At 51.2% G+C, this 21,864-nt stretch overlaps 8 protein-coding genes across 8 annotated transcripts; 5 read left to right on the plus strand and 3 right to left on the minus strand.

Annotated features, from left to right (window-relative positions):
• Positions 1-307: 307 nt before the first annotated feature.
• N7458_011892 (uncharacterized protein) lies at positions 308-2,482 on the plus strand (the record flags this gene model as incomplete). The annotated part of the gene is made up of 3 exons (XM_056915274.1): positions 308-403; positions 445-715; positions 786-2,482. The coding sequence occupies 3 exons, from the start codon at positions 308-310 to the stop codon at positions 2,480-2,482; spliced, it is 2,064 nt and encodes a 687-aa protein (XP_056760028.1).
• A 1,186-nt stretch (positions 2,483-3,668) lies between these two features.
• On the plus strand, positions 3,669-6,255 carry N7458_011893 (uncharacterized protein; the record flags this gene model as incomplete). The annotated part of the gene is made up of 2 exons (XM_056915275.1): positions 3,669-4,367; positions 4,444-6,255. The coding sequence occupies 2 exons, from the start codon at positions 3,669-3,671 to the stop codon at positions 6,253-6,255; spliced, it is 2,511 nt and encodes an 836-aa protein (XP_056760029.1).
• Positions 6,256-7,271: 1,016 nt separating this feature from the next.
• On the plus strand, positions 7,272-7,703 carry N7458_011894 (uncharacterized protein; the record flags this gene model as incomplete). The annotated part of the gene is made up of 2 exons (XM_056915276.1): positions 7,272-7,486; positions 7,544-7,703. The coding sequence occupies 2 exons, from the start codon at positions 7,272-7,274 to the stop codon at positions 7,701-7,703; spliced, it is 375 nt and encodes a 124-aa protein (XP_056760030.1).
• A 901-nt stretch (positions 7,704-8,604) lies between these two features.
• On the minus strand, positions 8,605-9,216 carry N7458_011895 (uncharacterized protein; the record flags this gene model as incomplete). The annotated part of the gene is made up of 3 exons (XM_056915277.1): positions 8,605-8,911; positions 8,993-9,121; positions 9,203-9,216. 3 exons carry the CDS (start codon positions 9,214-9,216, stop codon positions 8,605-8,607), a joined length of 450 nt encoding a protein of 149 aa, XP_056760031.1.
• Positions 9,217-12,111: 2,895 nt separating this feature from the next.
• N7458_011896 (uncharacterized protein) lies at positions 12,112-12,885 on the plus strand (the record flags this gene model as incomplete). The annotated part of the gene is made up of 3 exons (XM_056915278.1): positions 12,112-12,200; positions 12,405-12,555; positions 12,613-12,885. The coding sequence occupies 3 exons, from the start codon at positions 12,112-12,114 to the stop codon at positions 12,883-12,885; spliced, it is 513 nt and encodes a 170-aa protein (XP_056760032.1).
• Positions 12,886-14,109: 1,224 nt separating this feature from the next.
• On the minus strand, positions 14,110-16,483 carry N7458_011897 (uncharacterized protein; the record flags this gene model as incomplete). Its single annotated transcript, XM_056915279.1, has 5 exons — positions 14,110-14,403; positions 14,459-15,213; positions 15,269-15,380; positions 15,439-15,935; positions 16,000-16,483. The coding sequence occupies 5 exons, from the start codon at positions 16,481-16,483 to the stop codon at positions 14,110-14,112; spliced, it is 2,142 nt and encodes a 713-aa protein (XP_056760033.1).
• A 908-nt stretch (positions 16,484-17,391) lies between these two features.
• Positions 17,392-19,692, minus strand: N7458_011898 (DNA-directed DNA polymerase IV; the record flags this gene model as incomplete). The annotated part of the gene is made up of 4 exons (XM_056915280.1): positions 17,392-18,555; positions 18,609-18,968; positions 19,021-19,193; positions 19,254-19,692. 4 exons carry the CDS (start codon positions 19,690-19,692, stop codon positions 17,392-17,394), a joined length of 2,136 nt encoding a protein of 711 aa, XP_056760034.1.
• A 746-nt stretch (positions 19,693-20,438) lies between these two features.
• On the plus strand, positions 20,439-21,590 carry N7458_011899 (mitochondrial ATPase complex subunit ATP10; the record flags this gene model as incomplete). The annotated part of the gene is made up of 2 exons (XM_056915281.1): positions 20,439-20,875; positions 20,957-21,590. The coding sequence occupies 2 exons, from the start codon at positions 20,439-20,441 to the stop codon at positions 21,588-21,590; spliced, it is 1,071 nt and encodes a 356-aa protein (XP_056760035.1).
• Between the last annotated feature and the right edge of the window lie 274 nt (positions 21,591-21,864).

Below are 21,864 nucleotides of genomic sequence, written 5' to 3' on the forward strand. Positions count from 1 at the left end.
ATATACATTGTCAAACGAATCATCAGTTAATCATTATGTTCAATAATTGATTATTTACTTCGTGGGATCGAAGTTAAAGAGGCTTTCCCCCAAAGTACATCTTCAAATCGTACGCTTCCGCCAAGCCAGTCGCTGGCTCTTATCGGTGCAAACTCTGCAAACAACCGGCAAAAAAAACTCCCTCCGCCTGTAAATCAAAAAAATTATCCACCAGCACGCCGAGCATTAACAGCTCGGAATCCCACGCACCTTTTTATCCCTACCTAGTCCAGACATCAAATCAGCGTCGCTGTGACCTATATTGACAATGGCTGGTGTCAAGCGTCGTGTCGACGCCGCCGAGGACCGCAATGGAAAGCGGAGCAAGAGCCAGGTCTCCGCACCTGTGAAGAAGTCCAAGACTGTCGCACCGGCGAAGAAGAGCGCTGCTGCTTCTTCTAAAAGGATTTCAAGTCTGGCAAGTCTGGCAAGTCTGACAAGAAGGCTTCCAAGAAGAAGGTTCAACAAGAGGACTCTGAGGATGACGGGGACGATTTCGATATGGACAATCTTTCTTCGGATGACGGAGACGACGATTTCGATGATCTGGATGCCACACCCGATGATGTTGAAATGGACGATGTGAGCGACGACGAGGAGGAGGAGGAGGAGGAGGAGGAGGAGAGCGCCAAGTCGGACAAGAAGGATAACAAGCAACAAAATGGCGAGGCGAAGAGTATGTCTTCCTACCCGCTATGCCTGCTGGCAATGAAGTTGGACGAGACTAACACGCATGATCTAACTAGGTAGCACCTCCCGCGAGTCCCATGCGAAGCAAAAGGCCCTCCAACAGGAGCGCAAGGCTGCCAAGCCCAACGCCGACACGATCGCCCGCTCCAAGAAGCTTTGGGAGCAGCTGCGCCGCAAGTCCCACGTCCCTCTGGAACAACGCAAGAAGCTCATCAAGGAGCTATTCGAGATTATCACCGGTCGTGTCAGCGATTTCGTGTTCAAGCATGACTCTGTGCGAATCATCCAGACTGCCCTGAAGTACGGCAACCTGGAGCAGCGCAAGCAGATTGCGCAGGAGTTGAAGGGCAGCTACAAGGAGTTGGCGCAGAGCCGCTACGCCAAGTTCTTGGTGGGCAAGTTAATTGTGCACGGTGATGCAGAAACCCGCGACCTGATCATTCCCGAGTTTTACGGCCACGTCAAGCGTCTGATTCGTCACCCCGAGGCATCATGGATTCTGGACGATATCTACCGCACAGTTGCGTCCAAGGAGCAGCGCCGACGGATCCTCCGTGAGTGGTACGGCCCCGAGTTTGCCATCTTCCAGGATGACAAGGAGACTTCGGATCTGGTTAAGATCTTGGAGGCGCACCCTGAAAAGCGGGGACCTATCATGCACTTCTTGCATGAGCTCATCAACCATATGGTCCAGAAGAAGACCACCGGTTTCACTCTCTTGCACGATGCCATGTTGCAATATTTCCTCAACACAAAGCCTGGCAGCAACGAGGCGAACGAATTCATCGAGTTGCTCAAGGGTGACGAAGAGGGCGATCTGGTGAAGAACTTGGCTTTCACCGCGTCTGGCTCTCGTCTGATGTGCCTGAGTCTGGCCTATGCCAACGCCAAGGACCGTAAGCTGCTGCTACGATTCTACAGGGATACCATCAAGGCGATGGCAGGGGATGCGAACGGTCACATGGTGATTCTAGCCGCATACGAAGTGATTGACGACACAAAACTGAGCGGCAAGTCGATCTTCTCGGAACTTCTCAACCAGAACGATGCCGAGGAGGCTCGTAATGAGGAACTATTCCGCCAGGTCAACGATCTGGTCGCTCGTGCTGCTGTCCTGTTCCCCTTCGCAGGTGATCGCGTCAAGTGGCTCCTGCCCGAGGCCGATTTGGGGGTGTTGAATGAGATTCGTGAGATCCGGAAAGAAACCTCGAAGAAAGACCCCGCTATCCGGCGCAGCGAGCTGGCTGTGGCCGCTTCACCCACCCTACTTGCCTTTATTGCTGCCCGTGCCGAGGCTCTTCTGGAGACCTCCTTTGGCTGCCAGTTCGTCGGCGAGGTCCTGTTCGGATCCTCTGGTGACAAGACTGCTGCCCTGCAAGCCGTTGCCAACGCCGCCAAGACCCAGTCCGAACAGCGCGACTCTGCTGCCTTTGGCCGTCTCCTCAAGTCCCTCGTGCAGGGCGGTCGTTATAACCCCGCCACCAAGTCCGTGGAGAAGGTGTCTCCACCGTTGAACTTCCACGATCTGTTGTATGAGCAGATCCGGGACGAGGTTGTGGAGTGGGCGACCGGCCCCAACACCTTTGTGATTGTCGCGATGGCCGAGTCGGACGAGTTCCAGGGCAAGGCTGAGTTGCTCAAGACTCTGAAGAAGAACAAGAAGGCTCTGACGCAGGCCTCGGAGTCTGGCAAGGGCGAGAAGAAGGCCGGACCGGCGGCTAGCGGTGCCAAGCTGCTGCTTGAGAAAGTATAGATATGAGCATTGGGCATTTTGCTTGGATGATTTGTTTTTGGATACAGTTTGAAGGGCGTTTTTCCCCCCATGGATGTTATTTTGTAATCTGTACAAACGGAGTCGCGAATCAACAGCATAAAAGCATTTTTATTGTGACGATCCAGGCAGTATGTCCTGGCATTCTACCTTAGCGAGTAACAAGGATGGTCTACCGTACATACTCCTCTAGACTATCTTCTATACATTTATCCAGGAACTGTTATTATTCCGTTTCATCCCTCCAATCATCGGATGAAATGAGTCTCCACTCTACCGTGGATTATTCCCGTGGGACTGCACCCGCGGGATCTCATCATCTCAGGGGTTCGTTCCATTCAAATTGTGCTGCTTAGCCTTTTCGGCCCGAAGACTGGAGCCACCTGAAACCAGATGGAATCATCCTTGCTTCTTCGCTCAACGTGCAGCCACCCCTGGTACACCTACTCCTTTAAGTGATGAGCTATGTACGACTGTACGAAGCTGGGGGCATGTACACTCTTTTATTTGAATGAAAGTTATTGCCATTGGCCACGGTAGAGTGAGCACGGGGCGCTCTAGACTCCTGAGACTGTTCGCTTGGTCAGACTGGTTTGCTTACCAAAGCGCGAGGGTGGAGGTGTAATTAAACACTGGCCGAGCTAAGAACTCTATGAAGCTCGCTGGCATGAACAGTGGAACACAATACAAATGCCTTGTCGATTCGGCAGTCCATAGTAGTAGTCCAGAGAGTCCGAGGGGAAAGAAAAAGTGACTCGTCTACTTCTTCCTCGACAACCCCCAATACACTTCCACTCCTCAACCAACCACTTTGCTTTTCGACTCCTCAATCTACACATCCAAAGCGACTGTCCACTCTGTCCCAACCAACGAACACTCCGAATATCTTCACATCTTCAACCGCGCCCTTCCCGAACGGGCAATGATCACAGCCCGCTAAGCCGCATCCACCAACACGCCCGTTAGGGGCACTTTTGCTAGGGTACCAGGACCCCCAACGAACGAGCCGAACTCGACAGACTAAACTTGGCGACTGAAATTACTGTACGGAGTACTAGAGTCCTCTTTCTTCTCTCCTTTTCTCTCTCTCCCTCTCTCTCATCTCTACCTCTCAATCGTCACATTCCAACAAAAACCTCCCCGGCCCCCGGGCCCTCCATCGTCACGCATGCCCTCCCTCACCCTGACCGACCCGGACATGATCCTGCCGTATGACGGCAGCGAGCGCGAATCCCAAACTCCCTCCCCACCCTCCACACTCGTCTACTTGACCAACTTGAACGCGCGCTACAACGCCGCTGACCCCCATGCTGGCTCCGCTCGCCCCAAGAAAAATTTTTCCCGCCATCGCACCCATGACGAGATGAATGCCAGTCGGCGGTTGTCCGATATTGGGGAGGAGATGTCCCCGGCGTGGGCTGACGGTTTTGACGAGGTTGTGGATTCGCAGGACCAGCAGGGGCCGCAGCAGGAGGAGCAGCAACAACAACAACAACAACAGCAGCGGAGACTGGGGTTAAGAGGATCGCCACTGCAACGCACTCACTCGCCTGCGATTGGGAATCAGGAATCGGCGAATGTGGAGTTGAGTAGTAGCTCCAGCTCGACGGTGAGCGGGCGAAGCGGGCGGTCTTCGGGAGAGGCGTCTTCGCCCCAGAGTGCGCCGGAGGTGTCACCGAACGCCCACGTGGTGGAGAGTGGAAGCAAGACTGGCAGCGGGGATGAGGTCAAGATTGGCTCTGAATTGCCTAACAGCAGCATCGTGACATCTGCTGTCAAGGGCAAGGGTCCTGGAGAAGAGTTCTCGTCGGCGATCTTGAGCAGTGAAGCAGAGAGGATTCTGGAGAATGCAAAGAAGCGCCTGACGGTATGTGGAGATCTAGCGTGGCAGACAATGGATGAAGCATTGGAACATTCCAGAGGGAAACTGACTTGTTTCGCAGTTGATGGAGGGCAATTTGAATCGCGCTCGCTCCTCGGTGCGTCTTACGCCTTCGCCTTCGCCGTCCGCGCCGGGCAATACCTCGCCTATGGGCCTGCACCCCGGTGGATTGTATCGGTCGATTTCCAAGGCCGATCGCAAGGGCTCGACTTTGCGTCGCCAGTCATTCATCTCATCGCAAGATGCCTCGAACAGTCGCCATTCTCGCGTGCACAGCGAGACCAATTTCCCGGCTGAGTCGAGTTTGTCCACGGATACGAAAGGGGTGTCTCGGTCGGTCTCGGCGATGGGATCAAGCAGCACGTCCAATTTCTATAATGACGATCGGTCCTTTCAGTATGAACCTACACGGTCGTACCTCACGCATCGGGCATCGATCTCGTCTATACGACCCCCACATTTACAAGCACAATCACCTCAACCATCACACTCTCCAGTCTCCAGTGGATCTCCGGCGATCCAGTCTCCCGTCATCCGCGAAGATAGCTCATCTTGTTCCTCACCGAGAGGCTTGGGAATTTCGGAGGAGGATGAGTCCAGATCCAATGGAGGCGCCTTCAGCCCAGTCTACAGCTCATACGGCCCGCCCAGTCGTGCGCAGTCGCAGCTGCAAGTACGCGATCTTCAGTACCAGATGAAGGGTCTTCACATCAAGATCTCCTCGCTCAAGGTACGGACGCAAGAGGACAATCTGCGACGGCGCAGCTTGCAAAGTCTGCGAACGCCGAGTCCTTTGACTGCTGCGGACCCTTGGTATCAGAACGGCCTGGAGGTCCGCGACGGCCGTAGCAGTCGTGGGTCGAATCCTCGACGTGACGGAAGCTCAGAATACGCGCGCGAGACTCAATCTCGACAGTATACGGAGATAGCCTCGAAAGACCGGAACGGGTCTTATAATCCAGAGCGCACTGGTGACAGCCCTGCGGAGCAAAGCCCTGATCTCTCGCAAGACACAGATGAATCATGGCGGGGTCATGAGCATAACGAGTACGATGGCCGTGAGTCCGCTGCAGAGAGCATGTACGAGGATGCCGAGGAGGGCGACTACTATGACGACGGCGACATTGATCGAGAAGCGCTGGACGAGATTCTGCGCGAACCGCTCGATGCAGACCTTGCCACGCCTCACGAGGAACGTGAAGACGCGTTCGATTACGAGCATTTCATTCTCCACAGTGCCCTAGGCAACTTCTCGCAGCAAATGCGTCGTGTCAGCGTCAGCTCCCATGGCTCCGTGGAAACGACGCGACCCACAAACTCGCACTCGGTGCGACACTCGCGCACTAACAGCTCTCTCTCCGTCTCGACCGTTGGTACATTTGCTACGGCTACGGAGGGTGAGGAGCATCTGCCCGACGACGACGACGACATTCTATACTGGGATCGCAGGTTCAACCATGAACTGCGTCACCAGCACCACAGCCACCGCGCCAGCTCTACCGTTGAAAACGACCGCTCCGCGACGCCCCGTCTTCCTCGCGAAGAAGCCAATGCTACTCCGGTCGAGGTTCAGCAATCTCCAGCACAAAGATCTACAGCTGGCTCCGCGACACCGACATCCCTGGTTTCATCTCTTGTTTCGACGGTGCGCGCAGCTTCGAGTCCACACCCGAGCTCTGCAACTCCTGTATCCGGTGGTATCAACGATGATGACACTCAGATGCTGGAGCAGCTGTTCTCCAGTCTTGGAAAGGTCTGCATGGACCTACAGGCTATCACGACCTCGCCCGATCCAGATTTGAAAGCTGCATGTGTCCTTCGGCGCCGTCTGGATGCGGCGCGGAGAGTTCTTGATGGTGAACTTGATGCTTAATCTATAATAATCTAGGTATAATGCCTGCTATGTTTTGTGTTTCAAGTTTTGGCTACTTTTTGGCAGGTTTCCATTCCTGTGCAGTCTACTTGTGTTTCCTTCGTTTTTCCTCTTTTTCTTTTTGAAGCCTTCATGATACCTTCTTTCTCTTCCATGATACCCAATGTCTTTCGCTTTTATCTTTTGATCAGAACCTTTTCTGTTCTGTGTTACCTTCTTGGTTGTTCTATATCCATAGTATTGTTTAGATAAGATCTTGTTGCTTCTTCTCTACTGTTATGACTGTATTTCAAGGCCCCACTAGAGACTGGTCCCTTCAAAAATAAACAACCATAAGCATGTACATATCAAAGAGTATATTTATCAACCTTGAAGCGATGAAATCTTGTCCATTAGCCACCATCAAATCAATCGTCAAGAATCCACGCGCTCGTAACGGACCTTCTCCCCCTCAAGCCCCACCACTACAAGCGCGCACGGCAAATGACAAGAAGCACTGCGCTAAGTCTTAAGACTCCCCGTAATTCGAGATTCAACAAAAGCCAAATACCTCCCGACCCCATCGCGATCCAATCTATCCTGTCGCGATCTATCTCCAGGTCCCCCTCGTGGTGGCGCAGATAAAATACACTACACAGTCTCGGCCCCCCCCCCCTTTCTTGCCCCGCGCTTTCCCCCTCCACGCGATAAGCCGAGCCTGTCCAAATCGCGAATTTTCCAAACAGCCAGTCAGACCTGCATTTAGCTTCACGGGTCTTCGAGTAAGAGAATATCAGAGTTACAATTCTCCTTCTTTCTTTGAATCAATCTAACTGCGTCTCACAGATAAATTAGCGCCTCAAGCGCCAGGCACGAGCTTATTCCCAGCCTGCCAGGCAGACAAAACTTTGAATTCGAATTCACCAGCAACCGAATTCGCGCTACATCCACAGGCTGATATCTGATACCCAAAGTCATATTGTCTAAGAGACAATCCAAATACAATACTCAGCCCTCTATCCCATACCATCACCACAATGAACAAGCCCCAACCACAACTCTCCCGCCGCCTCGTCATCTTCCAGGAAACGCGTAACCCCCACAACACCGCCGAAGTGGCCTACCTCCCCGTCAACAAACTGGGCCTCCCCATCTGCGGCGACGGTCCCGACCTCCCTTCAATCCTGGAACTACCTCTACATATTTTGAAGGTGTTCACTGATATTTTCAATCAGCCAAAGTACAAAGGATGGTATGTTTAGTTCCTCTATTCTCTTTTCTCTATTCGTGCCATGAAGCTAACCTAAAGTTTGTTCTTTGGGTGGGATAGGGCTGTTCTTTCTGCGGGGAGGTATCATGATACATCTGAGGAAGGCAAGTTTTATGCCGTTGTTCTGGAACAGAGTTTCCTGCCAGGGGCGCAGGGGCAGGGGTCGGGGACGATGGATTTGGGGACTGTGACGCCGTGAGAGGAGGATGGGTTTGTGTATTATTTACTTTTCTTTCTATGTTATGAACTATTTGAATCATGGAGCGTGGTGGGACACTTGTACGATCTTTTAGATTTTTCAAGTCGTGCTTTAGATACTGTCAAATTAAGATGGGATATTATTGCGTATAACTAGACAACTCTCGGGCAGGAGCCTCTAATTACCATTGTGCCTCCAGACTCTAGAAGTTCGGCCCTTATTTCTATCCTACTTGCTCTCTTGCAGGGTGGGTGGTTTAGGGCGGTCCATATCTCCAGCGCCAACGGCACAGGGCCATTGTCAACCTCATGGTCATCGTTACATCCAGGTCGAGGGGGAATAACTCGGTAGTAAGTACTTTTGGCTACTACCGACGCAGCACTGGGCTGTATATTGGTGACGTCTTTGAGAACAGGGGATCTCTATTTGCATACCCCATTTGTTTCTTCCCAAATCTCGAATTAGTGACCGATTAACGAAGGGGCGGGGGGGGGGGGAGAAATCATCAACGTACAAAAGCCAATAATAAGCCTTTGTGTGCTGTTGGAAACATTGAGTAGCCGTAAATTCCCAGCCAATAATCAAAAAGGCATGCGGTCAGACGTCATTCGCGGTTTTATATAAATCTCGCGAGCCTTTGATAGCGACGTAGTCGGATGAGTCTAATTAAAGAATTGCGCAGCTCTCAGAAAGACCTTGGCCGTTTGCCACTGTGAAATGGACACAGGAGTGAGGTCGAGGCAAAAGTTGTGAAGAGCCAAGTGCAACAATGACACTCTTAAATCAATCCCCGATGCGACGAGCCACGCGCGAGATTGCCACTAGGCCTTGTGCTCCACCATCTGCTGTCTAGCCTGTATCTTTGATGTAGTATTTCGTTTCGAGGCGGTAAGTGTGTTCATCAATCGTCGATCTCCCACACGTGCGAGATGTCAATGTCTTCGGATCCAGCATGGATAGTAAGGAATAGAGGAATAGAGGTTTTCGTGTCGAGAGTAGTGGAAGGGAACGCGTTGACGAATGAAAGAGAACAGAAGAACATTTCAGATCTGAGTCGCTCCTCCGGGTTGTTGATATCGGCGTATGGCTTCAAAATGATTGGTTGGAAGGCTTGATACCGGCAATGGACTTGCTTGATGTCCATAGACCGGGCTTTCCCGGGTATGGCGTGGAAGCGTGAGTAGAATTTTCCTTGAAACGGATGAGAGCTGTATAGTGTCAGTAAGCTCTATTTGAGACTCTGGCCTGTGTTACAAGCACAGTTCATGCTCAGGAGGAGATCGACTTACCGCGTCAGCGTCGTACCTAGAGAAAGTTGCGAGATACGTGGGAACCCGATCTCGACGGCGTGGTGAAAAACGAGCAATTTGTAAGTACCCTGGAGCAGAGACCCTGCCAGTTGAAGAAGGCTACCCAAGCTGTCTAGTTTCAGTTAGTTCCATTTGAGGCTCTAGCATGCGTTACAGGAACAACCCGTACTCTAGAGTAGATTTCCTTACGACTTCAGCGCCATAGAGAAGGTTGCGAGATGTGTGTGACGCCGATCTTGACAGCGTGGTGAAAGGCAAGAAGCTTGCGTTGGCTCTAAACCAGGATATCGACTATCCCTGAGACCTTTCCAGGTCGAGAAAAGTATTCAAAGTAAAGCGGAGATTCGTTGAGGCAAGGACATGCTATATGAGTAACATTTCATGATGTTAGAATGGGTTCTGGAATGATTTGCGGAGCCACATTACCGAAGTAGGAGAAGTTCATTCGGGACTTCGCACGGATTCATTGGTCACCCCAAAGGGGTAAGCCAATTTATTGACATCTCTATCCACACCCTCAATGTCACCACCATATCCAGATCTCTCCAAGTTGGAGGTCGATCATATTCGAATTCTCTCTTCCATATGAGCCTGGAAGAAAGAGGGCCGTCCACTGATGTGAGTTATTTAAATAGGGCGGTTAGGAGGATACCATGCAGAACGCCATGGGCTCCCAGGCAGAAGACAGAAGAAAGCCTACATCTGTCCGGGGCCATAAGCTAGGGGCTTGTGATATAGAATTCCTGTTTCAACAATTTGATGAAGCCGGTTCAATAAAAGCTTATATAGATGATGGAAGAGGGGGTAATAGGAAATAATAATGCCCAGATTGGGAGATCCAAGAGAGATGTTGAAAATATAAGTTGCTATCCACAGCAAACGAGTGGAAGCTGCCGGGTAGAACCTTTATACCTATCTGTTTGGTGATAATGAGCTGCAAATTCCGCTAAGCGCCATTGCAAATGGGGATGGAGCGGAAATATGTGAATCCATGGTAGTCGCTACGGTTGTATAATCTGTTTAGATTCTACTCGACGCCCCGTCAGTAAACGATTGACGCTTCAAAGAAGAAGCATTCTTGATTACATTATGATACCTACGAAAGAGACTCGGAAGAGGACTAGACAAAGTAGTTGAATAAAACTTCAAAAAAAGAACCATAAGCTGGTTTCCCTAGACGTAACAATATTCTAAGTTCACTTCATCACGTTGCCCGAGGAAATTATCAGGAACGTGTCAACTCGAAACTGATTCACCAGCATCTCTCGAAGCCTTGATCCCCTACCTACTGGTTCTTCTAGCTACATTCAGGTGATGGATTTCCTTGTGAATACTGTTCTCTTTGCGTGCATCCATCTTCTCCACCAAACAAGACATCTAGCTTCCTAGCTTCCTCCTTTGTCAAGCGGCTTTTCCTCCACATTTGGAAGAGCTGATACTACCACATCTAACCCCGCGATCCGTGTCAACTTTATCTTCCATGTAGATTCGAAGCATCTCGAAGACCCAAAGTCTAAGTGTCTCGAGCATTGTACGATTCATAGGTTTCAGGTACTTTACTAACGGCCAATATCTCATGGTTTGTATCTAGCAGATTGAGCTCCGCGAAAGTCTCCGATCTAAGGACGCTATATGCTCCAAGAGTGAGGCAGCTGAGGTCATCCAGTCACACACTATACTGGCTATGAATTTTGGCGCAAGGCTGGGGTTTGAGGCACCAGTTCGGTGAGTATTACATGGGTACGATTCTAGAAGAAGTTGCCTTCCATGGAGAGGGATCCCTGTTGTGATACTGGACAGGCATACAGGAGTGTAGACTTGAAAGAGATGGCACACTACTTCGTCCAAGACAGACTCACTGCGAGGCAGCCTAATTTCGTATACATTCCATGGGCGATCTTTCCTTTCGCTGCAGAATCTTCCGCCATCATCTTGAATCCTTCTTCTTCTACTCCTCCATTTTTCTGCCTCATCCTTCTACCTCATCTTTCAATCCTATTTATTCCACTCCATCTTGATCCTTCACCCTCGCATATCATCATCATCATCTTACCTCTCTCTACCATACTGCCTCTAGGCACTCCGCCTCGCTTCAGGTAAGTCCTTGCTCGCAAGCCCTCGCTCACTTCCCACCATCTGTTCTCTTTCCTTCGTTAAGATCTCCTCTCACCTACACTTCTCCGACAAACACCCTGATTTCCCTATTTAGTCTCGACGACGTATCCTTCGCCATCCTGCTCCCCTCAACGTATCCTCATCTTCTTACTCTTTTTATCCTTCCACCTCTACTCAGCACCACCACCGTCAGGCAACTCTTTACTCTCACCACCTCGTTCACTTCTGATCTTCTACTCTCTTCTATTCATCTACATTTTCATCTCACCCACACTTCTTTAACCACGTACTGATATCACCAATCTAGTCGTCACGACTTCTTCCTCCATCGCCACCCATTCTTCATCCATTCCGTCTCCGCACGACGCTCATCGTGATCCTCCTTCACCTCTCATCCTCTACTCATCGCCACGAACCTCGGGTAAGTCTCTTCTCTCACAAAGTTCACTCCATTATCACGATCTCTCTCTACATTCCCTTCTACTCTTCTATTTCCTTACTCGGCCTTCTCCCTCCTTGTGACCATTTTCTCCTTCTGTTCCCCTTGACATAAAAGCTTCCTCCTATTCACTCTCCTCCTTCTACATCACCATCATCTCTAACCCCACTCCTCGCCCCCAAAGCTTCTCCTCGTCCATATTCTTTCTCCTCCTACTCCCTATTCACCACCATCTGCTTCCTCGCCCATCAATCTACAACCTCATCAACATCGAGTGAGTACTCTGCTCGATTCTACCTTGCATCCTCCTAACTCTCATCCTTCTACCTCTCGTCCTTTTCATCCCCTCACAAGCACTCAGTCGCTCAACCTACACCAAGCTTCCAATATTTCAACAAGCTACTAACATATTCACTGCAGTCAACGCACAGATTCACTAAAATGAGTATCATCAAATTGCTTGTTTTTTCGAGAAAACCAGGGCGGGTTGTTTCTCGTCAACAGCCCTGGCCTGCCGATCGCCCAGAGCTCAGAGATCCTTCAAATGGGGTCTTTCTACGACATTGACTTGCGCCCTGGTTTTGTGACTATCCTGGCCGAGATTCTGACAGAAGATGGTCCTCTCCCGGGCGGGTATGTCATTATTGTGCTCACTATATCAAATGGTCTATCCTGTAACTAACTTTTCCACCGCACCTTTCTGACTTGCTGGGACGACAAGCACGAGGGTTATTCCTGCGTCGCGTACCTGCTTTCTCACCATGGCTATCAACCACAAGATGTCATCTGCTGCACGTTCACGATCAAAGCGAGTCGGGAGATGCGTGAGCGTCTCAGCAAGCTTATCGGTGAGAAATTACAGTCGCGGTTGATTTTAGGTACTTTTCATTCAATTTGTCGGCGATATCTGGTGAAGTATGGATATTTGATTGGGCTGCGCAAAGGATTTGGGATTGCGGATTCCGATGACACAAGGGCAATTCTTCGGGTGAGTTTGATATGGGCAAATTTCTTGAGAGGTACATATCCACTAATCTTTGGTCAGAGAATAATCAAGCGTCTGAATTCCAGCATGGATATGAGAGCAGCACAAGGGCGAATCTCCAAACACAAGGCCCAAGGGCTCTCTCCGAACGATCTGGCTGAGCGGGTGAAAGCAGAGGAGCTGGAGCTTGTGGAAATCTATCGCGCATACGATGAAGCGCTTGCAGCGGCGAATCTTCTTGACTCTGACGACCTGCTTCTGCGCTGCGGCGATCTCCTCAGAGAACACCCAGAGTGTGTTTCGAATGTGCAAACAGCGGGCTTACGACTCTGACAATTATTGGGCCTATGGCACTGACCTTGTGAACGATGAGCATGAGGTTGAGGGCATCCAGGAGGGCGAGGGCCTAAATGAGAACGGTTGGGAGAACGTTTTCCAATCCTAGGAGGATTAGGATTCTGTTCAAGGCTACCGATCGCGCCCAAGCAATCCTGTTTACTCCCAGACTAACGAGGATCTGGGTGAGTCCCGCAACGGATGGGACAATGAATTGTGAATTGCATCGGCAATCACCAGCTTTCTCGCCGTGCATGATAACGTCGAAGACTTTGCGTATTTTCAGCAGGAATTTGGGATTTGCTTTTTACTCTGATTTTTCGTTTTTCAGACTGATTTGGGAGGGTTTTTCGGAATCTTGAGGAGATCGCTCCTTTGCATTCATCGGGACCCTGTACGTCTTTGTACCCGATGACATTGAGATTCATGCATGGAACGGAAACTTAGGGGTCCCTTTGCTTTGGTTTTCTTTTTTTTTAGTTTCGCTTTGATTTTATGGGATACAGGAAGGGAAATTGCTTGGCGGTTCATATGGGAGAATGGATCGGGAGATGGTGGTTGTTGAGGGAACGGATTGAGGGCATGGATGGATGGATTGGAGAAGGATCTTCCTCCAATAGGAATCCCTGGGTATGCAGATAGTTAGTTTGATCTTTTTGGATTTTTCGTGATTTTCTTAACCCCCCCCCCCCCAAAAACCAAAAAAAGAGTTTGGTCACCCACCAGTTCTCCCTGATGTAGATGTATACGGTTCTCACGTGACAATCCGTGCCCTCAACTGGTACTACTTCCACGTATTCAACAATCTCGAGCGTAGCTACGCTACTTCAATTAGCAGAAAAGGAACAAGTGGCAAGTAATAAGACATTTAATCCTAACAATTAATCTTGAGAAGCAAGACAGAATCAAAAGCCCGGATAAATTCGCCTCCGAACCCCACAACACCATCTGGATCCCAAAAGACACCGTTGCAATAGCATAAAGAAGAATTAGAACAAAATGATGGCCACTGCCTCATCCGGAGATCCTGCACCAGATGCCTCCGTTTGTGGTATTTTCTAATCAAGCAGTGGATCCACCGATATCAAGATCACACCCGCGATTGATCATCATCCCCTTGAAATCATACAATATCAATGACGTTGTTGCGACTCGTTACATTTCTCAGAAATCCTTTCTGACAAGATGTTCAGCGAGAGATCTATACTCGTGTCTCATGATCTAGGCATTGTGTGGCAAGAGCAAGCCAGCACTGTGGCGAAGGTCAAGCGAGCGCGAATCTTGAGGGTCGAAAATGGCATTGGTGCGCTCCTCAAGATAGTAGGGAGTGACCTGAATCATATCAAACCAGCGCATAGCGTACTCATCGCTGCCATCGACGGCCTTGAGGGTACCGTTATCCTGGCGAACGACAGACTTGGGGGGAAGGCTGCGCATGCGGAGGAGCATGTGCAGGATGTCAGAGAAACGGTCGGACTGGGTGTAGTAGTAAGGGGGACGTTTGTCCAAAGGCCACTATAAGATGTTAGTGATTGGGTACTCCAAGCTCAGGAGGACATGTCAAACTTACACGCTGCACAAAAGTTTCATTGTCCCACGAGCGGAACAGCCAGCAAGTGCGCTCGACACAGTTCAGGAGGACAATAGCCACGAGGAAGGTCTCAAACCAGCCAGTCTTCTGGCGCTGAAGCAGACGGCGCTCGAGGTCATTGATGACAGACTTGCTTAGCTGCATGGCACGCTTTTCCATAGCAGCACGCAGCTGGCTGCACAGCAGAGCGTAGGACTCAGGGTCCGACACTTCTTCGATCGGAAGGCGACCCTCATCCGAGGGCTGGGACAGGGAGTGCATCGAGGTTGGAGGAAGAGTGGGGTTGCAAAATGTCTTCCAGGTAAGCTCGTTGTCGACCAGAATGTGAGTAGCGACCCACAAATCCACGGCACGCTCAAGCAGGGTGTCCTTCTTAGCCTGGGCTAGCTCCGAGGCCAGCATCAAGGTGGACTTCATGAAGTTAGACTCCTCACGCTCGAAGAAGAGGGAAGCAGTCTTTTTGATGTACAGTTCCAGCTTGCTTGGAATGTCATCAGCATCGCTATCCAGAAGGTAGATCTCCTGTGCAGGTGCAGAGAACTGGTCATCGCCCAGGCCTTGAAGCTGCGGGTCAAGGGCCGAGACAGAGGCACGGTGGCCCTGAAGTCCGCTGATTGTGACATAGACCATGCTCTCCTCGAGATGGGTGACCTCAATGCGGCCAGCGTAGTGCTCAAACTTGACCTGGTTCTTGATGGAGTTGGTGTCATGGTAGGCAAGTGTGGCGTGGAGATCTAGTCATGTCAGTCATCAAGCTGACAATAGCTTACCGAACAAAATGAAACTTACTGGCATTGTAGAGCTCGAACTCTTCGGACAGGCGAGTTCGAATACAAGGGTGTTTCCACAGACGAGCACTCTCAACACTGGCGCAGGTGGTGCAAGGAGTTTCGCCGGAGCACTGAAAGTTATTGTCAGTACATTTCATATATGGGACGTCAGATTAAAGCAGTTCGTACCGGCTTCTTCAACATGCGGCAACGGATGCACGCTCCGCGCTTGCGCACTTCTTGAACCTCACGACGGCGCTCATCAGAGAAGCGGCCGCGAACCTTGGGCTTGGCAGGCTTGGTAGAGTTCCCAAATTCGTTAACAAAGCCCTTGGCCTGTGTGTTGGGGTTCATCGCAATGGGTCGCGGGAACGACGCAGCCCGCTGGGTGGCAGCAGTCAGGGACGGGTCATGCTCTTGTAGACTGTCAAACAGGAGCTGCTCATGGGTCGTAAGCTGCTGATTCCACTGGTTCATCTTCAAACCATCGTCGTCCATTGTCAGTCCCTGAGGGACCATCTCGTTTGCAGAAGCGGCGATCATCGAGAGCTGTGACTGGCGCGCATTGGATGTCGAATCGGGTGTCATGGAGTGGTCGCCCAGTGGGGGGGACATGGAAGAAGGGTGGTCGGAGGTGTGACTGGGGAGGGCGGGAATGGTAGGAGTACCAGAAGACTGAGCAGTTCCTGGTAAACAACCATCATTAGCATGCTGAATTCCGGCTTGGGTCAAATCATCCAGGGAACTTACCCTGTGCATTCTCGTCCTCATCCTTGACATCCGACTGAACGGTAAACTCGGCCTCCAGCGCGGGGTCAACTACCACGGTCTTTCCACCGGACGTCACGGACTGAGCATATGCAGGGCCTCGTTTGGTATGATCCGAGGCAACCACCTGGCGGGACGCCTCTGCGAGCACGTTCAGACCATCGAAGTTGGGGCGGTTACCGAATGAGCCGTCACCCTTCTTTCCGGCGGGAGCATTAGGATCCTTGTTGGCATCACCTTCGGTGAGATCGGGGAGTTCGTGAAGACGCAGGAGCACGCGCTGACGGTCACGGAGAGGAATGGCCTGGCACTTTTTGACCAGGTGGTTGGTGAGGCTATCGATGCGGCCTTTCGGGAACTTTTCGCCACAGGCCTTGCAGGTGTGCTGGTATCGGTTGCTCGAGTCCTCCAGCTTAGGACCTCGAATGAAGAACTCAAGAATGAGTTGATTGGGCTTGCGACCCATTTTGAACGGTGACCGTTGGTGGTCAGACCCGGTGAGTGTGTTTTGGAGGGGCGGTAGAGACGAGATTTGCGGACGCGTCAGTTACAGGGGTCCACCGACGACTCCAATTGCCTTGTTAGCACAATCGAGTCCTCGTCAGTGATCGAGTAACACACGCGATGAGCTCGACCACAGAGCAGCAGGCACGCGGTCCGGGACGAATCAGAGGTGAAGGGCAGAAACCCAGCTGAGCATAACAACACGTCAGGTCGACGTGGCGGGGCGACGACCTCGACAGGAGAGGGCAGGCCGACGAACCAGGGCCCACGTCGAGGTGCAGAGTCGTCGTCGTTTTGAAGAGGACTCGAGCACGAATGTTTCTTTTTGAGGTGCGGGCAAAACTGGGGGGGCAGTAGAGGGCGGTCTGCACGGTCGCAGGGGGGGAAAGAAGGCGATGAGGCTTCACCGCACGGAGGGCGGTGATGAAATGAAAAGGCGGTGATGATGGAAGAAAGGCGGTGATGGGAAAGGGGATGAAGGCGGTGATGGAAGGAGGGGTGGATGGCAAGGACGGAAAAAAGGGAGCTAAGAAGGCGGTGATGGAAGAAGGAAAGTACAAATGTTGGAAGGTGGGAGAAATTGGAAGACGAGAAGGTAGAGAAGGAGAGAGACCGTGTCACCGTGTCACCGTGTCAATGGAGGGGCAAAATTTCTAAGCTGATGGAAATTGGAGGTCACCATTTGACCGGCACCTTCCAGCAACCTGCGAAATAATATGCACCTTTTCGGGGTATTTGACTTTGGCTGTCTCTCGGTCTCGGTCTAGGTCTATATTCTGCATCATCACTGGATTTTTTTTTTAATTTCTAAGAGGTTCATAGAATGGCTATTGTGAACAAAGAAATCAAAGAATACTTGTCCATTCTTCTCTAGCAAATTCGCTGCTCTGGAGGTCGCCAGGGCACACCCAGCACCGCGAAGATCCGCCGCTCGTCGCGCCCTTCGACCAGTCGGCCTGGATTCACCTTCAACTGTCCATTACGCAGTACGTCCGTGAATAGTCCTCGCTGGTTCAGACACATCCCCTTCTTCCGTGCGAGCAACCGCATACTACGGTTGAAAATGTCATTGCCCGTGAAGTATATCATCGCCGCTCCAAACTCCGCTCCAGGAACGAAGAGTAGATCGAGGCGCCGCCAGACCGTGCTTCCGGGAATCATAGATGCCCCTTGCCATTTAGAACCGTCGCCATTCCGTCGTGAAGTCTGCAGACCAGTCTGCAGGAAGTTATTTGCAAACAGCTGAGGCACCACGGTATCCAGGATCAGCGACCGGATCTGCTCTCCGGTACCGTCTGGCTTGGTGATAAGCAGATCAATGTCGCCTGAGTCCTGAGCCCCGCGGCGGTAAGAGCCTGAAATGATCACCTGCATGTCCTGGTCCACCGCCTGGACTGCCTGTCGCACGATCGCCCCGTGGGCCTCGACCTCCTTGCGCGGAATCCGCTGCGCAAAGTCATGGTAGCGCTCCAGGCCGATGCGCTGATTCTTGGTCAAGGGAGCTCGCTCACGAAGGTCGTCGAGGCTTCGATACCCTTGCGCCACCCATTTGGATGCCTGGGCAAGACCACACCCGTAGATACCGAGAAACTCCTGGATGATGGTTTCTGCTTCGGTCTCGTTGGTATGGTCCAGCCGGCGGAGGTGGTCAGTCAAGACAATTTCTTCGATCTTGTCTGCCAGCCGATCTCCGATGCCGGGGATTGCCCGCGCCTCTGTTCTGGATATGATCTTCTTGGTCTGTCTCCGCAGAGCGTTGATGCACTTGCGGTAAGCCAGCGTCCGCCAATGATCTCCTGTTCGCGTATAGTAGTCCAGCATTTGCTGTAAGACTTCGATGGTTCGATTGTTTGGATTGTCGCGCTTTGCATTGGGGTCGGACTTTTGCATGCAGGCAAAACTGCGCGCCCACGTTTCGACGACAGGCTCTCCTCGCGGTTCTTCCTTTGATCTGGATGGGTCAGGCTCTGATGATTCTGACTCACTATCAGGTTTGTCAGGTTCCTCGTCAGAGGAATCGATCGGATCAAGCGGCTGGTCCGACTCGTTAGTGAATAGCGAAGGTCTTTAATGTTGAATCTACTCACCAAATGGCTTGCTGCTTTCGCCTCTGCGATTATATCATCTAGGGCATCGCGTTGACGCGTCTCCTCGGTTCTTTCCTCAGAGCCAGCAATGTTAGCAACCACTTCTGATGAAGGGTTACTATCAAGGATAACCTCCCTAACCGGGGACTGCGATGGCTCCGGTGTCTGTTCCTGGCCTTTTCTCGGCCTTTTCAGTGGCAGTGAGTCCACTGCGACTGACGCGGTTGTTGGAGCCGGGGCATCTTTCTGCCCAGATTCTGGCACTCCTTCCACACGAAATCGCGCTTGGGCTGGACTCAAAACGGAGCGAAATCTGATGCAATCTGAAGGATATGACTCGTTGACAAGAGCCACATTTTCCTATAGCCATGTTCAGCAAATTCTGGCGCAGACACGGGCGAAGCGGACTAACGGGAAATGTCTCGAGCTTGAGATATTTAACGAGGTCAGAATACTGTAGATCCTTATCCACGACCACGTGCGTAATATTTTCTGTCCAGTCTATCATCCAGGAAGCACCGTATTCCCGTGCTCGCTGGATGCGCAGACGGCGAGAGGGAGATATATCGTTATTTGGGAAAAAGACTGTACAGAACATTAGTAAGAGAGCGGAGTAAAAGAAAGCAGAGAAAAAGAAAGCCTCACAGAAGACGAGATTTTTGAAGATCCGCTGTTCCTCAGGAACCAGCTTGATGATACTGTTCGTCCTCCTTTTCTTCAGAGCAGGACCTCCACCTCTCGTCGGGCCTGAAGTAGTGCTGGACATAGTGCCAGTGGTCTGAGAGCGCTTCACGGTCCTCAAATTCGATTCCAAGGGCTGAATTCGCCGTCTTGGATGAGCATCATGCGCAAGAGCAACTTCTTGAAGCTCCTTGTCCGTATACGAGGGCGAGGGCGCCGTGTTTGCCCGTGTAAGCGTAATCTGCTGCGGGCTGGATGAGGCAGCGGTCGAGTTTAAAATTTCTCTAGGCTTTGCGCGAGCCAGAAGTCGCTCCAGAGAATCGTCATCATCTTGAGAGTCATCAGAGCAGTCCAAGTGCTCGAGGGCGCGAAAGAAGCTTGTCTTGCTTCTCTGTCCCGACATGATGGCGGACTAGTCAGGCATCCGATAGCGAAAGGTGTGTCTGAACCACGGAGGAGTCATCGCAGTTGCCTGAAAGGTACTAGACCTGGTAAGTTTGGTAGGGTTACCGTGTCACTGCAGGCAGCTCTGACAACGCAGTTGTCAGGGTGAAGCACTTGAGCCACAGTTGAGGCACCCGTGGACGCGGCGTTGCGCGAAAACGCCGCCAAGTCACGGGACTGTCCATATAACCGAATTCGTCTGGATGATTTGAACGGTCATGATCGTGGCTTGAGAGGATTTGGAAGAGAGGATTTGGCAAGGATTTGGAAGACACATGTTCTCTGACTAATAATTCAGGATATCTTTTTCGGGAAATTATTCAAGTGATTTTGCAGGCTACTACAAATTTCTGCCCGACTCATCTGCAAAGAGTTTCAGGTATATTTCTGAACAATGACTTCCTCCCCTTACGAACATATACTTGTTGTCGAGGTATATGAACTTTAAGATTAGAAACAATAAAAGCCCACAACACTTCATTTGGAATCTATGTCCATTTATTGGAATATAACAATCTATATGACTAGCACTGGAACTTGTCTGAACCGTTTATCGAAAATCAGCTCCAGATTGAGTACAGGTCATGTGATCTGACCATCCCGATTTAGGCAATTTTGAAGATCGCGAAATGAACCCGGCAGAGACTCGTTCTCGTCCAGATCCAGCTGTCGCACCCGAACATCCTCTCACATACACCCACCAAGATGTGGAAGTCACCATTACCATCCTATCTCCTATCAGAGCTTCCGCTCCTCAGAAGCGGGCGCTGTCTAAGCTGCCAATTCCGAAGCACTGGGGCACTCTCTCATCTCCGCGCGAAATCCTCGACGATACGCCACTATGCCTCTACAACTGGCACAAATGAGTCGAAACCGAACAATAGCATTTCCGAGGCGACGATATCCTCCCCGCCGCGCAGAGAGCCCCAGCCTCCGCGACGCGGCGCCCAGTTCCAACAAAACCCGGATATGAAGCCCCAGCCTGGCGATGCGGACTTCAAGCCTCCCATGTTGGACCGTCCGATCGGAGCACCCACGCGGCCAATGGCTGGTCAGAATACAGGGAAAGACACACGATCATTGAAGCAAAGGCGAGACGATTTTGTGGACTATGATCGGCATCTTGAGCGGCGGAAAGAACTGTACGTTATCGTCTCCATGTCTAATACCCCGGACATTCAGGAATGGAACCGGAGCTAACAACTTGCTTAACCAACTCATAGGACACGCCAAGTCGCCAAACCCTACTTCCGAGAATGGTCAAACCTGCGCTTCCTAGAAGGCAAAACCTTCGTGTCAAACCCCCGCCTCTTCAAAGGCGACAAGGCCCTATACTTCCCCAACATGTCCGGTATCACACTTGCCGAGCCAAAATATAAACAAGACACAACGCCAACTTTGTTTGGCAATATCAGCGTGGTGAAGTTGTTCTCCAGCGTCTGGGCAGAGACTCAGGTAGGAACATTCACAGGGCCGGCGCAGAACCCCCGGATGGCGGAGATTCTGGCCAAGAATTCTCAATTCGCGCAGATGGTGGATATCAACTTGGAAGAGAACCGCATGAAGGCGGCACTGGTGAAGATGTTCATGTGGAGCATGCGCCGCAAGTTGCCCGCCCAGCAACACTCGCGGTACTTCTTGGTGCAGAAGGGCTTTACCGAGTCTCTCAAGGAGGCCGTTGGCATGATGAATTCGAAGGTCGGCTACGTGTACCTTGTGGACTCGGAGTGTCGTATCCGCTGGGCTGGCAGTGGCAATGCTGAGCCAGCGGAGATGGAAACGCTGAATACGGGCTTGCAAAAGCTCATTGTAGAGAGAAAAGCCATCTACGAAGCTGAGATGGCAAATCGCAAATAAACTACAGCGCGCACGAAAGACGGGCCTCAGCTTGCAGCTGAACCACTGGATGATACCGAGTCTCCTCTCAACATTTGGATTTGTACATAATATAGAGAAAGTGTATGATAGAAAGAACATAGACGCCATCGCAAGCCAAGTGCAAGTATTATCGTCATTCCTGTTGTAACAGGGAGTCCTCAAGGAAATGCCCAACCCCCTAAACGCCGCAAGGAAACCATCAAGATAAATACTCAGTCGCTGTACGGGCTGCAGGAAGCGCAAGAGATAGATG

Source organism: Penicillium daleae, assembly GCF_028827525.1.
Source record: "Penicillium daleae strain IBT 16125 chromosome Unknown utg000009l_segment0_segment0, whole genome shotgun sequence".
Lineage (NCBI taxonomy): Eukaryota > Fungi > Ascomycota > Eurotiomycetes > Eurotiales > Aspergillaceae > Penicillium > Penicillium daleae.